Source organism: Meles meles, chromosome 19 (genome assembly GCF_922984935.1).
Source record: "Meles meles chromosome 19, mMelMel3.1 paternal haplotype, whole genome shotgun sequence".
Classification (NCBI taxonomy): Eukaryota; Metazoa; Chordata; class Mammalia; order Carnivora; family Mustelidae; genus Meles; species Meles meles.
The window spans coordinates 52,063,493-52,080,291 of record NC_060084.1 but is presented as its reverse complement, the minus strand read 5'-3'; the positions used below and the strand labels follow the sequence as shown (position 1 = coordinate 52,080,291).

The window sequence follows — 16,799 nt, the reverse complement described above, 5'->3', positions numbered from 1 at the left end:
GCTTGGTGAAGCCTTTTAAAATAGAGCCCCAACATCCTATTATTTTACTTCTATATCCTTGGAAGACCTCTCTAAAAAGTTACAGACATGGGCACCTAGGTGGCTCAGTCCATAAGCGTCTTCCTTCTGCTCAGGTCATGATCCCAGGGTCCTGGGATCCAGTCCGGATCGGTCTCCCTGATCAGTGGGAAGCCTGTTTCTCCCTCTCCCAGTCTCCCTGCTTCTGTTCCCTCTCTCGGTGTGTCTGTCAAATAAATAAATAAAATCTTTACAAAATAATAAAATTATAAGGAAGATTAAATTGGAGAAAGAAAAAAATGATCAACAGGTAAGAAGATTAAAATGCCTCTTAAAATTGGGGTGCCTGGGTGGCTCAGTGGGTTAAAGCCTCTGCCTTCAGCTCGGGTCATGATCCCAGGGTTCTGGGATTAAGCCCCGAATCGGCTCTCTGCTTGTTGGGGAGCCTGCTTCCCCCACCTCTCTCTGTCTGCTTGTGATCTCTATCTATCAAATAAATAAATAAAATCTTTTAAAAATAATAATAAAATGCTTCCTAAAATTAAAATCTGCCCTCTTAACTAAAAGGAAACCTTTCTTTAGATAAACTGAGTGTATGATTGGTTGTATTAACTGATTTTTTTTAAAGATTTTATTTCTTTATTTGAGGGGGACACAGCTGAGGGGAGAGGGGCAAAAGCAGAGGGGGAAGCAGACTCCCTACTGAGCAGGGAGCCCTACCAGGGCTGGATCCCAGGCCTCCAAGATCATGACCTGAGCCAAAGACAGACACTTAATTGACTCAGCCACCCAGACACCCTTAACCGATTTTTAATACATTTCTTTTAAAGTATTTAAAATACATTTCTTTTAATACATTTATTTTAACGTATGACAAATGATAAAAATGAACAAGTGGATATTTTAGCCTGGACTTCAGCTTCTGGCATTATGATGGATTAGATGGAATAACACTGTTTCTCCAACACTGGTGGTTTCTTAAAAGATAGACTTCATGGGGCACCTGGGTGGCTTAGTTGGTTGAGCACCTGCCTTCGGCTCAGGTCATGATCCCAGGGTCCTGGGATTGAGCCCCGCATTGGGCTCCCTGCTCACCGGGGAGCCTGCTTCTCCCTCTCCCTCGACCTCTCCACCTGCTTGTGCTCTCTCATATATATATATATATATATTTTTTTTTTAAAGGTAGACCCCATGAAAGGTCCTCAAGAATCCCTCCCCTACTTCCCCCCCAAAACAGAGAGCCAATAATTAACCAAAAAAAAGGACATTGGAATAGAACCACCTGCCCAGGGGCTGCGTTGGCATCACCTAAAGCCCGAACGTAGCTGCGAACTGGAAAACGGTACTCTTTTTCTCCAGGTAAATCAGGGTCTTCCGGGACAGCTGAAGTGGTTCCAGGTTGCTAACACTCCTGAAAATCTGTGGAACTAGAAGTACATACTCCTGACAGGACTCAAGTCAACATCAAGTAATGAGTTCAGAGTCAAAGACCACCAGCACAGAGGCAAGGGCTGTAAGTTAGAATCCCAAGCAGGCTCAACACTGAAACCACTGAAACTGAGCTCCACACTGAAACCACTGAAACTGAGCCCGCCACGGGACTCCATCCCATGACCGGGAGATCATGACCCGAGCTGAAATCAAGAATTGGATGCCTAGCTTGCCTGAGCCACCTAGGCGCTCCTAACTCATTTTTTAAAAAGATTTTATTTATTTGACAGAGAGAGAGAGAAAGACCACAAGCAGGCAGAGAGGCAGGCAGAGAGAGGGGGAGGAAGCAGGCTCCCTCCCTGCTGAGCAGAGAGCCTAATGCTGGGATCCCAGGACCCTGAGATCATGACCTGAGCTGAAAGCAGAGGCTTAACCCACCGAGCCCCCAGGCCCCCCAGTGTAACTCATTTTTCAAAAAGTCATCTCTACACCCAGCATGGGGCTTAAACTCATGACTCCAAAATCAAGGGTTGCACGCTCCTTGGACTGAGATAGCCAGGTGCCTCTGGACTCATATACTATTCTATGTACATTTTTCCTCTAAAAGTTTGATGCAATTTAGTGTGTGGATAAACATCCTAATATTATCAGCTATTAGAAATGTGGCTCAGTTGGTTAAGTGACAGCCTTCCGCTAAGATCATGATCCTGGAGTCCCCGCACTGGGCTCTCTGCTGAGCAGGGAGTCTGCTTCTCCCTTTGACCCTTCCCCCCTCTCAGGTTCTCTTTCTCTAATTCTCTGTTTCTCAAATAAATAACAAAAATTAAAATAAATTTTAAAAAAGAAATCAAATCTAGAGAGGCACCTGGATTGCTCAGTAGTTTAAGCCTTGTCTGACTCTGGATTTCGGCTCAGGTCTTGTTCTCAGGGTTCAGAGACTTAGCCCCTTGTTTGGCTCTGGGCTCAGCCGGGAGTGTGCAGGATATCCTTTCCCTCTGCCCCTCCTGTTCATGCTCTCTCTGTAAAATAAATAAATGAATCTTAGGAAAGAAAGAAAGAAACCAAATCTAGAATGCAGGCAAAACACGTCCGAAAGGAAGCATTTTTTTTTAAACATTACTATATATTTCGTAAATACATTTGGTTGAACGAAGGCCCCTGTTCTCACAAGAGAGAAAAGTTCTAGCTCATTATATTCAGAACTGAATGGAATTTTACTTTATTAGTTTAAACACACAGAAGAAGGAAACTAATGTATGTCAATCTGGAATTGGTAAATTGATTTTGTTAGATCCATAATGTTGATTATAAAAAGACATTTTTTATTTTTTATTTTTTTTAAAGATTTTATTTATTTATTTGACAGAGAGAGATCACAAGTAGATAGAGAGGCAGGCAGAGAGAGAGAGAGGGAAGCAGGCTCCCTGCTGAGCAGAGAGCCCGATGCGGGACTCGATCCCAGGACCCTGAGATCATGACCCGAGCCGAAGGCAGCGGCTCAACCCACTGAGCCACCCAGGCGCCCCTAAAAAGACATTTTTTAAAAAACGACAAATATTTATTTGGTCTAATGAGGAAAAGTTTGAAGGCAACATTAACATAGTGATCATATTTGTCAAAATGTGTTAATGTTCTGGGTTAAACTGTCAACTTTTTATTTCGGGAAAGGGCTTGGGAAGGTGTATTTTCACGTTCGGCATGCTGCACTAAAGTGCATAAATTTATTACAAAAGAATCTTATTTTTATGATTCTGGAAAATAAAGGATTTCATCCTTCTTTTTCTAATAACAAAAACAACCATCTCATTTGGTGGTTACTAAGCAACGGTGGCCGGACCAAACCATCCCGCGAGGGTGAAGGGGGAGATGGTATTTCTCTCGGTTTTGCTCGAGATTCGTCATGCGGCCATCTTTGAGTGGGGCACAGCTCTCTGTACCTTGGACTGGAAAGTAGACGTAATGCGGTTGCCAGGCAACGCCTCGGCACAGCCACCATCTTTGAGTGGGGCACAACTGTTTATCAAATTAAAATGTAAAAACATCTTAGTTTACCTGACGCTCGCCAGACAACGCCTTGGCGCGGTCCTTACCTTCAATCCGGGCTCTTCATTCTCTTCTTTAAGTAAATGGAATCAAACAATTAGGGAGAAACTACGAAGCTTTACAAGTACTATGGGTGCCATCTTTCTTAGGGGCATATGACTTCCGGTCGAGGCGGAAGAGCACCTAAAGGGCTCGGGGGAGGTACTGGAATAGAGACTGAGGATGGGTTTGAGTTGGGTGAAGAAGGCGGGAAATCTACTTCTCTTCCAATCAGCTCGCCATCTCGCCGTCCGGCGGCTTCGGACCGCCTGCCGGCAGCCCGACTTAGTGTGACCACGGGCATGCTCCAAGGTGGTCCCTGACTGCCCCCACGAGGGGACTGGAGAGGGTTCCAGATGGGCGAGGAGGGGACAGAGGGCACCGTACATCTGCTTTGCCTTGCGGCCTCCAGCGGAGTCCCCCTGTTCTGCAGAAGCAGCCGCGGCGGTGCCCCCGCCCGCCAGCAGGTGGGGCCCTGGACCCCTGGTCCTTCAAAATAGAAGAGGACTAAGCACTTGGGCTCTGGGTCGTCAGGGGAGTAGGGTCTGGGGAAGTTTCAGAGTCGAATTTAGAGGGCCAAGTGTGCAATGACTGGTCTTATAATCCTGGTTCCCAGAAGAGGAGGGCCAGGGGGTGTAGAAAGAGGAGGGGGCTGGGACCCTGGACACTTTGGGTCCCAAGGCGGAGGGGATTGGGGGCTCCTGTCTAATGTCCCCAACTTTTCCCCAGCTTCCGTTCTCTGTCATCGGTTCTCTCAATGGTGTACACATGTTTGGGCAGAATCTCGAGGTGCAGCTGAGCTCTGCAAGGACGGAGGACACGACCGTGGTGTGGAAAAGCTTCCATGACAGGTCTCCAAGCTGTAGCTTTTGGGGCAGGGCCAGGAGCTGGGTGATGGCCCCTGTTGAAGATGACCCTGAGGCCTACCAGGTCTCCAAGACCAGCTGTTTAGTTGGCTGTGGAATCTTGGACAAGCCAGTTACCCTATCTGATCCCTGAGTTTCTCTGTATGAGAAGCAGGTTGTGCCGGCTGGCAAAAGATGTAGCTTGCATCCAGGGTCAAGGGCAGATTCTCTCCTCACGGTCCTGCTTCCCTGGCCTGGATTCATTCTTTCTTCTCACCTTCCTTTCTCACAGCATCACCCTCATTGTGCTGTCATCTGAGGAGGGGACATCGGAGCTGAGGCTGGAGAGGCTACTCCAGATGGTGTTTGGGGCCATGGTGAGACTCCCCAGCCCTCTTCCCCAAACCCAGAAATCTGAGCTCTCAGCATCCTCCTCCCTCACACCAGGAGAGGAGTCCAGATCCCCAGCTCCTGCTCTCTTACTTGGTTCTTCTAGGTTCTTCTTGTAGGACTCGAAGAACTGACCAATATCCGCAATGTGGAGAGACTGAAGAAGGAGTTGAGGGTGAGGCTGCAGTACGCGAGCAGGGAAGTTAAGATCCCAGGTCACGGATATTCAGAAACTACAGTTCCCAGCTGCCCCTGGGGCAGCCTGGTCAACTGACCCTAGAGCCAGGCCTAGCAGGGCTAGTTTTCTGAAGGGGAGGCAGCAGATCTGGGGCCCACCTGGGTCCTAAACTCCTCCTCCCTCCCATTGCTAGGCCAGTTACCGCCTCATTGACAGTTTCCTGGGGGACTCTGAGCTCATCGGGGACCTGACCCAGTGTGTGGACTGTGTGGTTCCTCCAGAGGGGTCTCTCCTTCAGGTACTGAGAATGCATTGGGAACCCTTCAACCTGTTCACTAGCCCTGGCTTAGTCTTCATCCTCTTACCCCCGGATTGTTGCCTCAACTTTTTCTCATCCTTTGGGCTTCCATCCCAACCCCCACTTGGCCCCAGAAGGGTCTTTCTTCACCGAGAGCTACCCCACGCCTTCCCAGCTCACAGCCCTTCCATGGCTTCCATCACCCCCAGAACAAGCTCCCGTCCCCCCAGCCTGCTGTTTGGAGGACCTGTGGAATCTGAAACCCTCCAACGTGCTCACCCTGACCTCTGCTAACTCCACAATCCACCTTCACCCAGCTGCCTCGGGGGTTCCCTGGACCCCATCAACTTCCCAACTTCTTTGCTTGGCACAAGCTGTTCCTTTTGCTGGTGAATTTCCATCTATCCTTCCTATTTTTTAAAGATTTTATTTATTTATTTGACAGAGAGAGATCACAAGTCGATAGAGAGGCAGGCAGAGAGGGAGAGAGGGAAGCAGGCTCCCTGCTGAGCAGAGAGCCCGATGCGGGACTCGATCCCAGCACCCCGGGATCATGACCTGAGCCGAAGGCAGCGGCTTAACCCACTGAGCCACCCAGGCACCCCTCCATCTATCCTTCCTTAAATACTGCTCTTGTTGATTCCCCTGGAATGGGTGCCTCCTGTGACATTACTAGGGGCAAGTGACATGACCTCTCCCAGTGGTTGATTGCGCCCACTTGGCTCATGGTGTTGGGATTATTAACTTCGGTAACACGTGTCAGTCTCGGGAGCAGCCACACTAGCTGTTTAAATTACAGTGTGACTTGGGGATGGTACTTGCTTGTGAAGGTGAAGGGACCCAGGCCCAGGGAGCGTGAGGCACGTGAGCATGCCAACAGGCCCAATTTGAATTGTATGCCTGTGTCTTCCCACTCCTGGACCACCTGGGAAGTCACTGCCGCCCCTGCTCATGTCTCCTGACCCAGGAAGCCCTCTCTGGGTTCGCTGAAGCGGCGGGGACGGCCTTTGGCAGCCTGGTCGTGTCGGGCCGGGTGGTGGCAGCAACAGAGAGCTGGTGGAGGCTGGGGACGCCGGAGGCCGTGCTGCTCCCCTGGCTGGTGGGGTCCTTGCCGCCTCAGGCCGCTCGCGACTACCCGGTGTACCTGCCGCACGGGAGTCCCACGGTGAGCTGGGAGAGTCGGGGCGCGCCGGGGACAGGGGGCCGCGAAAGGACCAAGAGGCCGGAACACGGGGGGGCGGGGCTTCGGCGGGAAGGGGCGGGGCTCCGGCCAGCCCCTGCTGCGCCCCGCTTCAGGTTCCGCACCGGCTTCTGACCCTGACGCTGCTGCCGGGCTTGGAGCTGTGTCTGCTCTGCGGGCCGCGCCCTCCCCTCAGCCAGCTGGATCCACAGGTGAATCCGGGCCATGTCCCCGCTCTTCCCGCCTGTAACACCCTCTGCCCGCCCGCCCCGTCCCTGGCTCACCACCTCTCCCGGCCAGCGTTCTCTACTCCGCACTCGCCCTTCGTCGGCCCCGCCCCCCGTGGACTACACCTTCCCGCAGCCCGGTCCCTCTATCGCTCCCATTCCCTCCTTGCGGGCTTCACCCTTTCCCTGGTCCCCTGGGTCCTCCGGGTCCCCTGCCCTCGTGGGCTCCTCCTCTCCACCCTGGCCACGCCCCCTCCCCGGTACCCGCCCCTGACCTCACCCACCGGCCTCGCCTCAGCTTTTGGACCGCTGGTGGCAGCCGGTGCTGGACCCGCTGCGGGCCTGCGTGCCGCTGGGATCCCGAGCGCTGCCCGCTGGCTTCCCCCTGCACACGGACATCCTCGGGTAGGGCTTGGACGGGGGTGTGGGCTGGGGGTCCTCACCCCCTCTGCCTCGGCCACAACACCCCCTTTTCTCACAGGCTGCTGCTGCTCCACCTGGAACTGAAACGTTGCCTTTTCACGGTGGAGCCCTCTGGGGTTCAAGGTGACTGACAGGAGGGCCAGGCCGGGAGGGGCTTGGGCCCAGGGGGGGCTCTCTGTCACCCTCTCCCCTCCCCCCCCCCAGAGCCTTCTCCTGAGCATCGTCGTCGCCTCCTGCGCTCCTTCTACACCTTGGTCACCGCCACGCACTTCCCACCAGGTGTGCCCCCTTTACACACGCAAGGACACGGAATCTCCGATCACATAAGGGAGGATGGGGCATCCACACCGGCGGGAAGGGGCAGGGGTGTCCAGCCTAGAGACCGCAGAATCCACTGGGCAGCCCTAACAGGTTACACTGAGACTTCCTCTCTGGCCGAGTGTCATGGATGCCATGACTGACTTCACCCTCGCAGGTGAGGGGGAGCTCCCGTCACATCACTCTGCTGCTGCAGAGGAAGAAACAGGCTCGGTTAATAAGCAGTGGAGAGCCGTGAGTCACACACAGGTTCCTAGAGCCACACCACTGTACGGCTGCAAGCACACACTCTGCCACCGTCTTTGCCCCTGGGGATGCAGGGTGTCACAGAGACTAGGTTAGGAGGGAAAAGTTGTCTTAGAACCCACGACGCCCTAGGGAGACAAGGGACGGGATGGAGGACTGGCCCCTCCTAGCTGTGTGACTCCACCTCCCGGACCCGCTTCCCCGCCTAATGTGGGGGTGGGGCGGGGAGGGTTCCAAGGGCTGAGCCTGTATCTGCTCAGCATGCCTGCGTGTCCGTGATCTGTACTGCTAGGCGGACTGTCCAGGGCTGCACACGGCATCCCTAAGAGAGAGGGGGATGGAGGCTGGCTGGGAAGAAGGGGGAGAAGGTCCATGTCCTTCAGGCGACTGACAGCCAGCTGGAGCCACGAGGCCCTCACCTGTCAGGCCCAGGATGTGTGTTGCTTCTGCAGGTTCGCCTACTAGGGCCTGTCTGGGGCCCCCTGGTCAGCTCGGCCCTTCCTGTCCTTCCTCCAGAGCCGGGGTCAGCAGAGGACAAGGTGGAGGGAGCGGCCCAGAGGACCCAGGTGCCAAGAGCCTGCTACCTGGTGTCTGGGCCGGAGGAGCCGGGCACGGGCTGGCGGCTGGTGGCTGTGCAGGCGGGCCCGCGGCGGCTGCTGCTGCTGCTGTCTGCCCAGAGTCCCACCCACGCGCTGCGGGGCTTGGCCACCCACACTCTGCAGGCCCTCAGCCCACTCCTCTGACCCCTGCGCCTGAGCCATTCACGCAGACACGGCTGTTAGCGTCTCTCGGTTTATTCGCTCACAATAATACACAGCCCCTGGACAGGGAGGGGGCAGGAGGGGCTACAATGGGGTGGGGTGGGAGGGGAGGAGGCGCCCACTTCCCTGGCCCCTCTCCCCTCTGTGCTTAAGGGGGAAAGGGAGGGAGGGGGCTCCCCCTTACCCCCCAGAATGTAAACAGCAGCAGATGAACAAAAATAAAAATACAAAAGGCCGGAGGAAGGTTCCAGGCATCCCCCCACCCCTGGGGTCTTCCCTGTCACCAGTGGAGGTCCCCTCTCTGCCCCATCCACCACAGCTGCCTCAGTCCTTGGGGCTGCCCAGCGCTGGCCACATCCCCGGGGGCAGAGTCCAGGGCTCAGAACTGCTGGGCCAGCAGCTCACACAGGTGACGGGAGACAGGTTCCTTGCTGGTGCGCAGGGTCAGCCGGTACATCTGGGTGGGGGACATGGCGGCACAGACTCAGGGAGGAGGAAGAGGGGACAGAAAGCGGGGGGGGGGGGGGGGGGGGAGGAGCAGGATACAGGGAGATCAGAGAGAAAAAGGACAAAGGGATTAGAAAGATGACAGAAGGGACAGGAGGCAGAAATAAAAACAACATAGGAGGGAACGGTGAAGAGTGAAAGTGAGACCCAGATGGGGAGAAAGGATGTGGGGCAAGGAAGACAGTAGATAGAGGACACAGGGACACAGCACAGAGGGGCATGATTAAAAAAACGAACACACTGAGGCAGGGGGGTAACGTGTCAGTCTCAGGGGCGCCTCCCAGACCACTGCTCACCTGAGCCTGGGCGTTGGGCTCCAGCCGGAGCAGACAGCCCACCTGCAGGGCTTTAGTCTGGATGATTCCAGCCCCCACGAAGTTCTCAGGGTTGGGGTCCACATTGTCCAGGAGAGCAGAGCCAAACCCCAGGAGCTGGGGAAGAAGGGTAGCTGTCGGAGGTGCCAGGTCTGGGAGCCACCAGGCAGTAGCAAACCAGTTCCCCCGAAATCCTTGCGAGTGGGACCTGGCCCCATTTTACAGATGGGAAAATAGAGGCACGGAAAAATGGGAACTGCTCCCCAAACCCCAGTTAGGAAGAGGCAGGTCTGGGCTGTGGGTCCAGGGCCCCCTCTCCTGTCCACGCAGTGGTCACTCACTTTTGCCTTAGTGACTTCCGCATCCATAGGGTGGTTGGCTTTGAAGATTTTCTGTGCCTCCTGTTGGGGGCTGGGGGCAGGGGAAAGGTTCGGGTCAGGTGCTTGGAAGGCCCCGCCCCGCACCCCCCAGCAGCTGCAGCTCGGCCCCCTCGCTGCTCACAGGCTCAGCTGCTTCCAACGCTGGAAGAAGTCCTGGGCCGCCATCTCCGTCGGCTGGAAGAACTTGTTGATGGTCACGGGGAGCTTCAGGGTGAGGGACTGGGGGGCGCCCCCATACCTGGTGGCGAGGGCAGAGAGGGGCGGCGAGGAGGCTCCATCAGACCCCAGCCCGCACCCCCCTATCCAGAAGACGGCCCCCGCCCGACTCACCGGAAGCGCACGGACAGGAGCGGGGGCGTCAGGAAGTCCCGCAGACATTCGATGTTGAGCACCTGCTGCACCTGCGCCCCGCCGTCCACCTGCGCGGCCACGCGCTTGGTCTGCACCGCCAGCTGTGCCCGCTGGGGGTCAAGGAAGCCAGAAAGAGGCGGCAACCCCTTCCCCCCGCCTCCTCTCCCCTGCAGTCTTGGCCACGAACCCTGATGGTTCTGAACCCCGGCCTGCAGGCCTCTGAGGGGCCGGGCCTGCCAACCCCAGCACATGGCAGGAGGCCCCAACTCCGAAGCCCTTCCTCAGTGAGCCCTTTGGCCTCCCACGAGGGGCTAAGGGACCTCCATTATGGCACAAGTCACACCGCACTAGGGCAGAAGCCCTCCTGGGGCTGGGATGGCTAACTCGAGTTTGAATCCTGTGATCTTACCACCTTGGGGACTCTGGGCAAGCTACTTTACCTCTTAGCCTCAGCTACAAAATGGACACGGTGTCCTCAGCATTCAGAGAAATAATCCAGTACGAGTACTTGTCCGTGTGTCTGGCACACGGTCAGGGCACCGAAAGTGGCTGCAGCGTGATCACATCTACCTTCAAGCTGGCAAGGATGCCATCTTAGGCGTTCCCGCCCCTGCCCCCCACCCATGCCTAGCACAGAGCTGAGCCCGCCGGGCGCTCTGGAGATGCTGCTGTTTGAGGGCTAAATGAAGCAAAGGACTGAAAAGGTCCTCAAAGCTTTTGGGCCTAACCACTGTCATTCCATGGGCATGAAAACCACTATCAGAGAAAGGAGGGAGGACTGACACCTTCCTTTACGCCAGCCACCCTTCCAGAGTTTTCCAACCACACTGCCCTTCAGAACAACGCTATGAGAAGGAAGAGGGTCTACACTTCAGACATGGTAGAGGAAGGCACAGAGAGGCCAAGTGACTGGCTCAGATCACACAGACAGCCCTGCTTGGGGATCCAGACCCGCAGGCCTGGCTCTTGAATGCAGGAGACACTGGAATCGTGGGTGTGCAGCCCTTGGAGGACAAGCTCAGGACCTGGAAGCGGCCTGACAGGGACAAACGGAGGGACCCCCTCCCATCACTTCACTGTCCTCAGGCTGTCCTGGGGAGAAGATGCCCGCCCCTGTCTCACATACGACACTAACCCTCGAACACGTAACCATATGCTGAGGCTCTGAAGAGTACTGAACAGGGTTCTGGACCGGGGTTCATTTGCTTCCCCAAAGCCAGGAAGGCAGACCAGGAGGGTCAGGGCTTGGGGGAGGGGGCCGGGCCAGGCCGGGAGGATATGAGTCTGGAGGTCTCCAGGGTGGACGACAGTGGGCGAGAAGTTCTGGAATTGCACGGATGTCTTGTTGCCATAGAAGAGATACATGCGGCCTGCGGAGGGTAGGGAGGGGCAGGGCTCCATCTGACTTCCTTAACCTCTTCTCCAGATGCCACCCAAACCCAGGTGTCCCCGAAACCCCATCCCCACACCGCCCCTCTCTGGACGTACCCAAGTTCTGCCGGAACTCTGATTTCACTCCAATCTGCAACAGCTGGTTCTCAAACAGGACCCCGTTGTTCTTGCACACGAACCTGGGTGGGGCAGCGGGGAGCTCAGGATGCCAGGGGTGCCTGTCTAGGCCCTGCTCGGTGCTCCCCACCTGTCCCCATTCCCTCCCTGATCCTCTCCGTGACTCACTTATTCAGCAGCTCATCAGCTTCAGGGATGGGTGGTCCGATGTCCTCAGGACCTGGGCTGCAGGTGGGGAAAGCAGTGAGATGGGAAGAGGTTGGGGGGCTAGAGAAGACCCGAGCTAGAGGTGGGAGGCTGTAACCCCTCAAAGGACAGAACCCCAGAATCCACATACCCAGATTCCCCCAAAGAACCCCAGAATCAGACTGGTGATTGCCTCTAACGGGACTAGGACCCTGGTGTGTGCTGCCACCCTGCCCCACGTCAGAGGACCCCGACTTTCACTCCCCTCCAAATCCTTGCCTCTGCAGCTCATCAGGAACCCCTTGATAAGAGCTTGAAGTCCCCTAACCCTCCCTGGGGACACCCCTTACTCAGCAGCTGGAGCTGGGTCAGCCAGCAAAGCCATGGGGCTCTCAGGGGCAGGCGGCTCCAGCTCGCTGGGCCATCCAATCCCAGAGCAGACAAGAGAAGACAGGCGTGGCAGGCAGCCAATCCCAGAGAGGCAGCAGAGGGCCGGGGAGAGAGAGAAAGAGGGAGGAGGGAAAGAGAGAAGGAAGAGCAGGCTGAGACATGGCGATGGGGGAAGGACTACACAGGGCGGCCAGGGTCAGCCAAGAGTCCAGAGTGGCCAGAGGGAGAGAGGAGGCCAGGGGAAGTGGCAGCCACGGCAACAGAGGGACAGGGAGGGAGGAGGGGACCGTGAGGGGGCAGACGGAGAAGGGGCAGCCTGGGGCGCCGGCAAGCAGCTGTACCTGAGGAAGGCCTCCTCTGGGGTGGGCCCCAGGCTGGGTTGGGCCGCTGGGCCGTCGGAGAAAACGTCCACCAGGAGGTTCCCTGCACCCGAGGTCACTGGGGCTGCCGCTGGGGGAGGGGCTGCCCGCAGCCCCAGGAGGTCGGCGGAGGGCGAGGGCGTCGACTGCAGGGAGGTGCAGGTGGAGGTGAGCCGGGGCAGCACCCGGAGGCCCCGGCCCTGACAGCCCAGCCCCTGGGACTCACCACAGTGCTAGGGGTGGGCTCCACGCCCCCATTGATGTCATTGCTACTGGGGTCCCTCCGGCCGTCATCCAGGGCGCTGCCGGCCCCAGGCCCCTTCTTGCGTTTCAGCTTGGCCAGGATGGACGACTCTCGCTCCGGGAAGGGCGGCATCTCTTCCAGCACCGTGGCCTGTGGGGCCAGAGGGCGAGAGTGGGTCAGGGACAGCTCGGTGGCTGAGGCGCAGGGGTGGAGGAGGGGCGCGCGGGGGCCACGGCGCTGACCAGGACATCCGTGCTGGCCACCGAGCTGAGTGTGAGGTACTCGACGGCGCGCTGCTGCAGCTCCACGTCCGCGTTGCGCAGCTGGGAGCCGGCCCGCAGCACGCCCTGGATGGTGGCCTTGGTCTCCGGGAAGAGGTTGATGAACTTGATGTAGGTGGACAGCAGCAGGGCCCGGGTGGCCACGCTGCACAGGTGGAACTTGGAGTGCAGCAGAGAGAACTGCACCGGGGGGCTGGGGAGGGCGGGGGGCATCAGCACGCGGCTGCCCGGCCTCCTCCCGGAGCCCCCCCCCGAGGCCACCCCGCGCAGCGGCCACTGCAGCGCTCTGTCCCAGAGGCTCCTGGGAGCTGCGCTGTCTTGCAAGCACCAGATGGTTGTGTGAGGGGCCAAGAGGGTCCCTGGGGGCCCCATCACCACCAGCCCCGGACCCCTCTGGGATGCACGTGTTCACCGCCTCACCTGGAGCGGGGGTCCCCAGCAATCAGATTCCCAAACTCCCCGAGGATGTAGCCGCCGACCTTCACCATGTTCTCATGGCAGGCGGGGGCCTGGAGTGCCTGGAGGTGGGGACAGGGTGGGTGAGTGCAGCAGGGAGCCGTGTGCTCTGACTCAGGACTGCTCAGGGGTGCCAGGCTCAGGGCTAAGCCCGGGATGCCCGTTAACTCGTAGAACTCTCACAAACGCTACGCTGTGGGGGGGACGATAGGTGGGGAAACTGAGGCACAGGCCAGTTACATGACTGGCCCACATTCACACAAGTGGTAAAACCAGCAGCACCAGGCCCCCCTTCCTGGAGCAGAAGGATGGGGAACCGGCAGGACGTGCGGGTCGGTGACTCTGCGCGTGTCCCATGTGGCCCACAGACCTGCATGCTGGCCTGTGAGGACCCGGCCCCCAGGGAGGCCAAGGCAGTGTTCTGAAGAGGAGGGAGCAAGACAGTGGTCACAGCGGGTGGGCCCCACAGCCCCAGCTGTCCCTGCTCTGCCTCACTGTCCTGCTGTGGGGGCACTGACCTCAAAGACGGTCTTGGCAGCGTAGCCCTGGACGTCATCACGGTTGGTGACGATCTGCAACACGCGGTACCACACCTCCTCACTGACGTAGTCGCCCGCGATGCGGATGAGGTTGAGGATGGTGTCCACGTACCAGCTGTAGTCCACCGCGTACTTCTCGGCCAGGATGGCCACCTTCAGGACCTGCCAGCCAGGGAGGGCAGGTGTGCGTGCGTGCACAGTCCAAGCGTGGAAGAACCAGATCTGGGCTCACCACTGCCCCCAACCGGAGACCCCGGGGGTCCAGGCTCCCAGCCCCCTCTGCCCTCAGAGCCGGGGGTCCAGGCGCCCAGCTCCTCCCAGGACTTACAATCTCCTCGCGGATGGCGTAGTCCGCTGTCTCCAGGTACCGGAGCATTTCTGACACGATCTGCTTGGCGTTACTCCGGTCGCACATGGCATAGAGGAGGTCTGCCGCCCGCTGTCGCACGCTGACGTCCCTCTCCGTCTGAGGGAGGAGAGCCGGGGAGGAATGTTCTAGGCTCTGCGGTGGCCTCTGAGCCCTGCACCTCTCCAAGGGAGCAGAGGCCAGCGTACAGGGCCTGGCCCGGGGCAGGCTCCACGGTGGTGTACCTTGAGGGCGTTGATGACAGTGTCGATGTGCGTCTTGACCGCCTCGTGGGAGAACTCAGAGCTGGCCAGCGTGCACATGCTCTCCAGCGCCAGGTAGCGCAGGTTGGTCTCCCGGTGCTGCAGGAACTGGCCCAGCTGGTTACAGGCCCGCACCAGGAGGTTGGGCTCGCTGGCAGCAAGAGGCAGAGACCAGGGGACATGAGAAGGTGGAGGACTGTGGCCCAGCTGAGCCATCCCACATCCCCTTCGGGGCCTGGGTCTTAACTCCTGCCCTCCGTCCCTGTCATGACCACTCCTGGCGGCCATCTGGGCCACTGGGCTCAAATGAAGACAGTCAGGAATTCTGCTTTTCCCAGGAGGGGGTCCAGCACCACTCCGGGGAGGTGAGAGTTCACAGCTTCATCGTCCTCCTAGCTAGCAGTTCCGATTCCCAGCCCCAACCTCCTAGGATGCAGGAGTCTGGGCCCCGGGCCCTCCTGCCCCCCCGGCAGGCACCTGTCGTAGTGGATGATGAGGCTGATGGTCTCGAAGAGGATGGCGTTCTTGGCGTTGGAGTGCTGGACCTTCTTGGACTTGGGGGGCTCCTGGGCCTTGTTGAGCACAGTCTCCAGACACTCCACCAGCCGCCCCTTCACAGCAGCGTCCTCTGGGGACATGGAGGGCACGTCCTGGGATGAGCTCTCTGCCAGCCCCGCCCACGTGCAGGGCAGATCCCCACCCCCTTGCCCAGGGCTCTCATCTCCCACAGGAAATGTGGGCCCTGCAGCTGTGGGCTGGGGTCTCTGCTCCTTCTAGCTCATCCTTGGTCTCAGGTGACCAGGGGAGGTGGCAGAGGGCCAACAGAAGAGACCACACCAGGCCTCGGCTCTTGTCCTGCTCGGTGCTGACTCCCACCCCTGTGAGCCTCAGTTTCCCCTCCTGCAGCACTGATACTCTTTAGGTTTCTCACAGGAAAAAGAAACCTTCCCAGAGACGCTGTGAAACCAGGGTCGCCCCAAGAAACGGTCTGAGCGCCCGAGACAGACACACGCCAACCAGGAGCTCCCACCAACACCAATAACTGCCATTCCGCGGGGTGTGAGGTGACCTCCTGTGCACAGACGGGCTGTCAAGCCTTCCAGGGGAAAATGTCGCACCCGGATGTATCAGGTGGCTCATGGGGTAGAGGGATGAACCGCAGGACACGAGGCAACTCTGGGTCAAATCAGAAGGCGGGACACCCCTGCAACGCCAAACTGTCCCGGTTTCTTCACAAAACCAGTAGTTTCTTCACAAACTGGTGGGAGGGCTATTCCAGACTCCCCCCAAAAGGGACAAAGACATAAGGGAATGTAAGTCGCGGCCCTTGACTAAACTGTATTTTATTGCAGCCATACAAATAAGGCTGCAGACAGCAACGGGGGTGTGAATGGTGCCTGGAGAGCGGATGACACCATGACCTTGAAGCTCCTCAGGTGTGACAAGGGCACCGTGGTTTTGTGCAGTGTCCTTGGGTCTCATGAAATGTGTGTGGGTGTATTTTGGGCGTGGGGAAACATGAGGATGTCTGCAACTTTTGTCACGTAAGCGAATCAGTGAATGTGTGTTTGAGACGGCAAGCCAGCCAGGGTGCCAAGAGCCGCGTTCAGGGTCTCTGCTGGGTCTTGGGGCCTCACGTGTTCATGACACCCTACTCGCAGGCGATCTTTCCGTTTGAAATGTTTCATAATAAAAAGGTGGGATGAAAGCCAATGGCCCAGAATAAAGGGGCAATTCCTCTAGATTATGTGTCAGTCATCTCTGAGCCCAGTGTGGGGTTTGAACTCATGACCCTAAGATTAAGAGCTGCCTGCTTCACTGACTGGACAAGCCGGGCCTCCCTCGATACTTGGGTCTCAAGGAGCACCTGGAAGGCTCAGCTGGTCAGCATTCAACTCTTGATTTCAGCTCAGGTCATACTCTCAGGGCCATGAGATCGAGCCCCGTGTCAGGCTCCCTGCTCAGCAGGGAGTCTACTTCTCTCTCTTTCCCTCTGGCCCTATCCCTGCTCTCTCTAAAATAAGTAAATAAATCTTAAAAAAAAAAAAAAAAAACTTGTATCTTAATTGGATCCCAGTCTGAACACACTGTGAGTATTTTGGAACTTTAAGCGGGACCGGGACCGTAGAGAATGCCGATAGTTTTTAGAAACGTGCAACAAGATATCCAAAGATTAGAAACATGGTGTCTCTATGCCAGTCTTAAATACTTCAGGAATAAAAAAAGCAAACTGAGAGCACACACGCACCACCAAACGCGAAGTCTAGACGATGGGTG

The 16,799-nt window shown here is 57.2% G+C and overlaps 2 protein-coding genes across 9 annotated transcripts in view; one reads left to right on the top strand and one right to left on the bottom strand.

Annotated features, from left to right (window-relative positions):
• The first annotated feature begins 3,701 nt into the window (after positions 1 to 3,701).
• On the top strand, positions 3,702 to 8,557 carry FUZ (fuzzy planar cell polarity protein). 7 transcript variants are annotated; one of them, XM_045989392.1, is made up of 12 exons: positions 3,702 to 3,998; positions 4,261 to 4,382; positions 4,669 to 4,753; positions 4,873 to 4,941; positions 5,138 to 5,242; positions 6,210 to 6,407; positions 6,539 to 6,634; positions 6,948 to 7,054; positions 7,131 to 7,195; positions 7,277 to 7,351; positions 7,548 to 7,624; positions 8,153 to 8,532. In XM_045989392.1, exons 1-12 carry the CDS (start codon positions 3,888 to 3,890, stop codon positions 8,390 to 8,392), a joined length of 1,350 nt encoding a protein of 449 aa, XP_045845348.1. In that variant the 5' UTR covers positions 3,702 to 3,887; the 3' UTR covers positions 8,393 to 8,532. The 7 variants fall into 7 exon arrangements, with proteins under 7 accessions (XP_045845348.1, XP_045845347.1, XP_045845351.1 ...); XM_045989391.1 differs by having other exon boundaries at positions 8,089 to 8,508; XM_045989397.1 differs by lacking the exon at positions 7,548 to 7,624 and adding an exon at positions 7,484 to 7,547 and having other exon boundaries at positions 3,703 to 3,998; positions 8,153 to 8,268.
• Positions 8,558 to 8,584: 27 nt separating this feature from the next.
• The window catches only part of AP2A1 (adaptor related protein complex 2 subunit alpha 1), a 29,458-nt gene continuing 21,243 nt past the window's right edge, over positions 8,585 to 16,799 (bottom strand). Inside the window, exons 8-24 of one of the 2 annotated variants that reach the window (XM_045989386.1) lie at positions 15,000 to 15,150; positions 14,505 to 14,673; positions 14,242 to 14,379; positions 13,893 to 14,075; positions 13,339 to 13,436; positions 12,880 to 13,111; positions 12,620 to 12,787; positions 12,376 to 12,539; positions 11,995 to 12,060; positions 11,627 to 11,683; positions 11,438 to 11,520; positions 11,230 to 11,319; positions 9,929 to 10,052; positions 9,720 to 9,836; positions 9,560 to 9,629; positions 9,201 to 9,335; positions 8,585 to 8,854 (exon numbers count right to left, since the gene is read on the bottom strand). In XM_045989386.1, coding sequence (XP_045845342.1) covers positions 8,777 to 8,854; positions 9,201 to 9,335; positions 9,560 to 9,629; positions 9,720 to 9,836; positions 9,929 to 10,052; positions 11,230 to 11,319; positions 11,438 to 11,520; positions 11,627 to 11,683; positions 11,995 to 12,060; positions 12,376 to 12,539; positions 12,620 to 12,787; positions 12,880 to 13,111; positions 13,339 to 13,436; positions 13,893 to 14,075; positions 14,242 to 14,379; positions 14,505 to 14,673; positions 15,000 to 15,150 — 2,123 coding nt within the window. In that variant the 3' untranslated portion in view covers positions 8,585 to 8,776. The remainder of the gene's footprint in view (positions 8,855 to 9,200; positions 9,336 to 9,559; positions 9,630 to 9,719; positions 9,837 to 9,928; positions 10,053 to 11,229; positions 11,320 to 11,437; positions 11,521 to 11,626; positions 11,684 to 11,994; positions 12,061 to 12,375; positions 12,540 to 12,619; positions 12,788 to 12,879; positions 13,112 to 13,338; positions 13,437 to 13,892; positions 14,076 to 14,241; positions 14,380 to 14,504; positions 14,674 to 14,999; positions 15,151 to 16,799) is intronic. The other variant, XM_045989387.1, reaches the window with a different exon arrangement.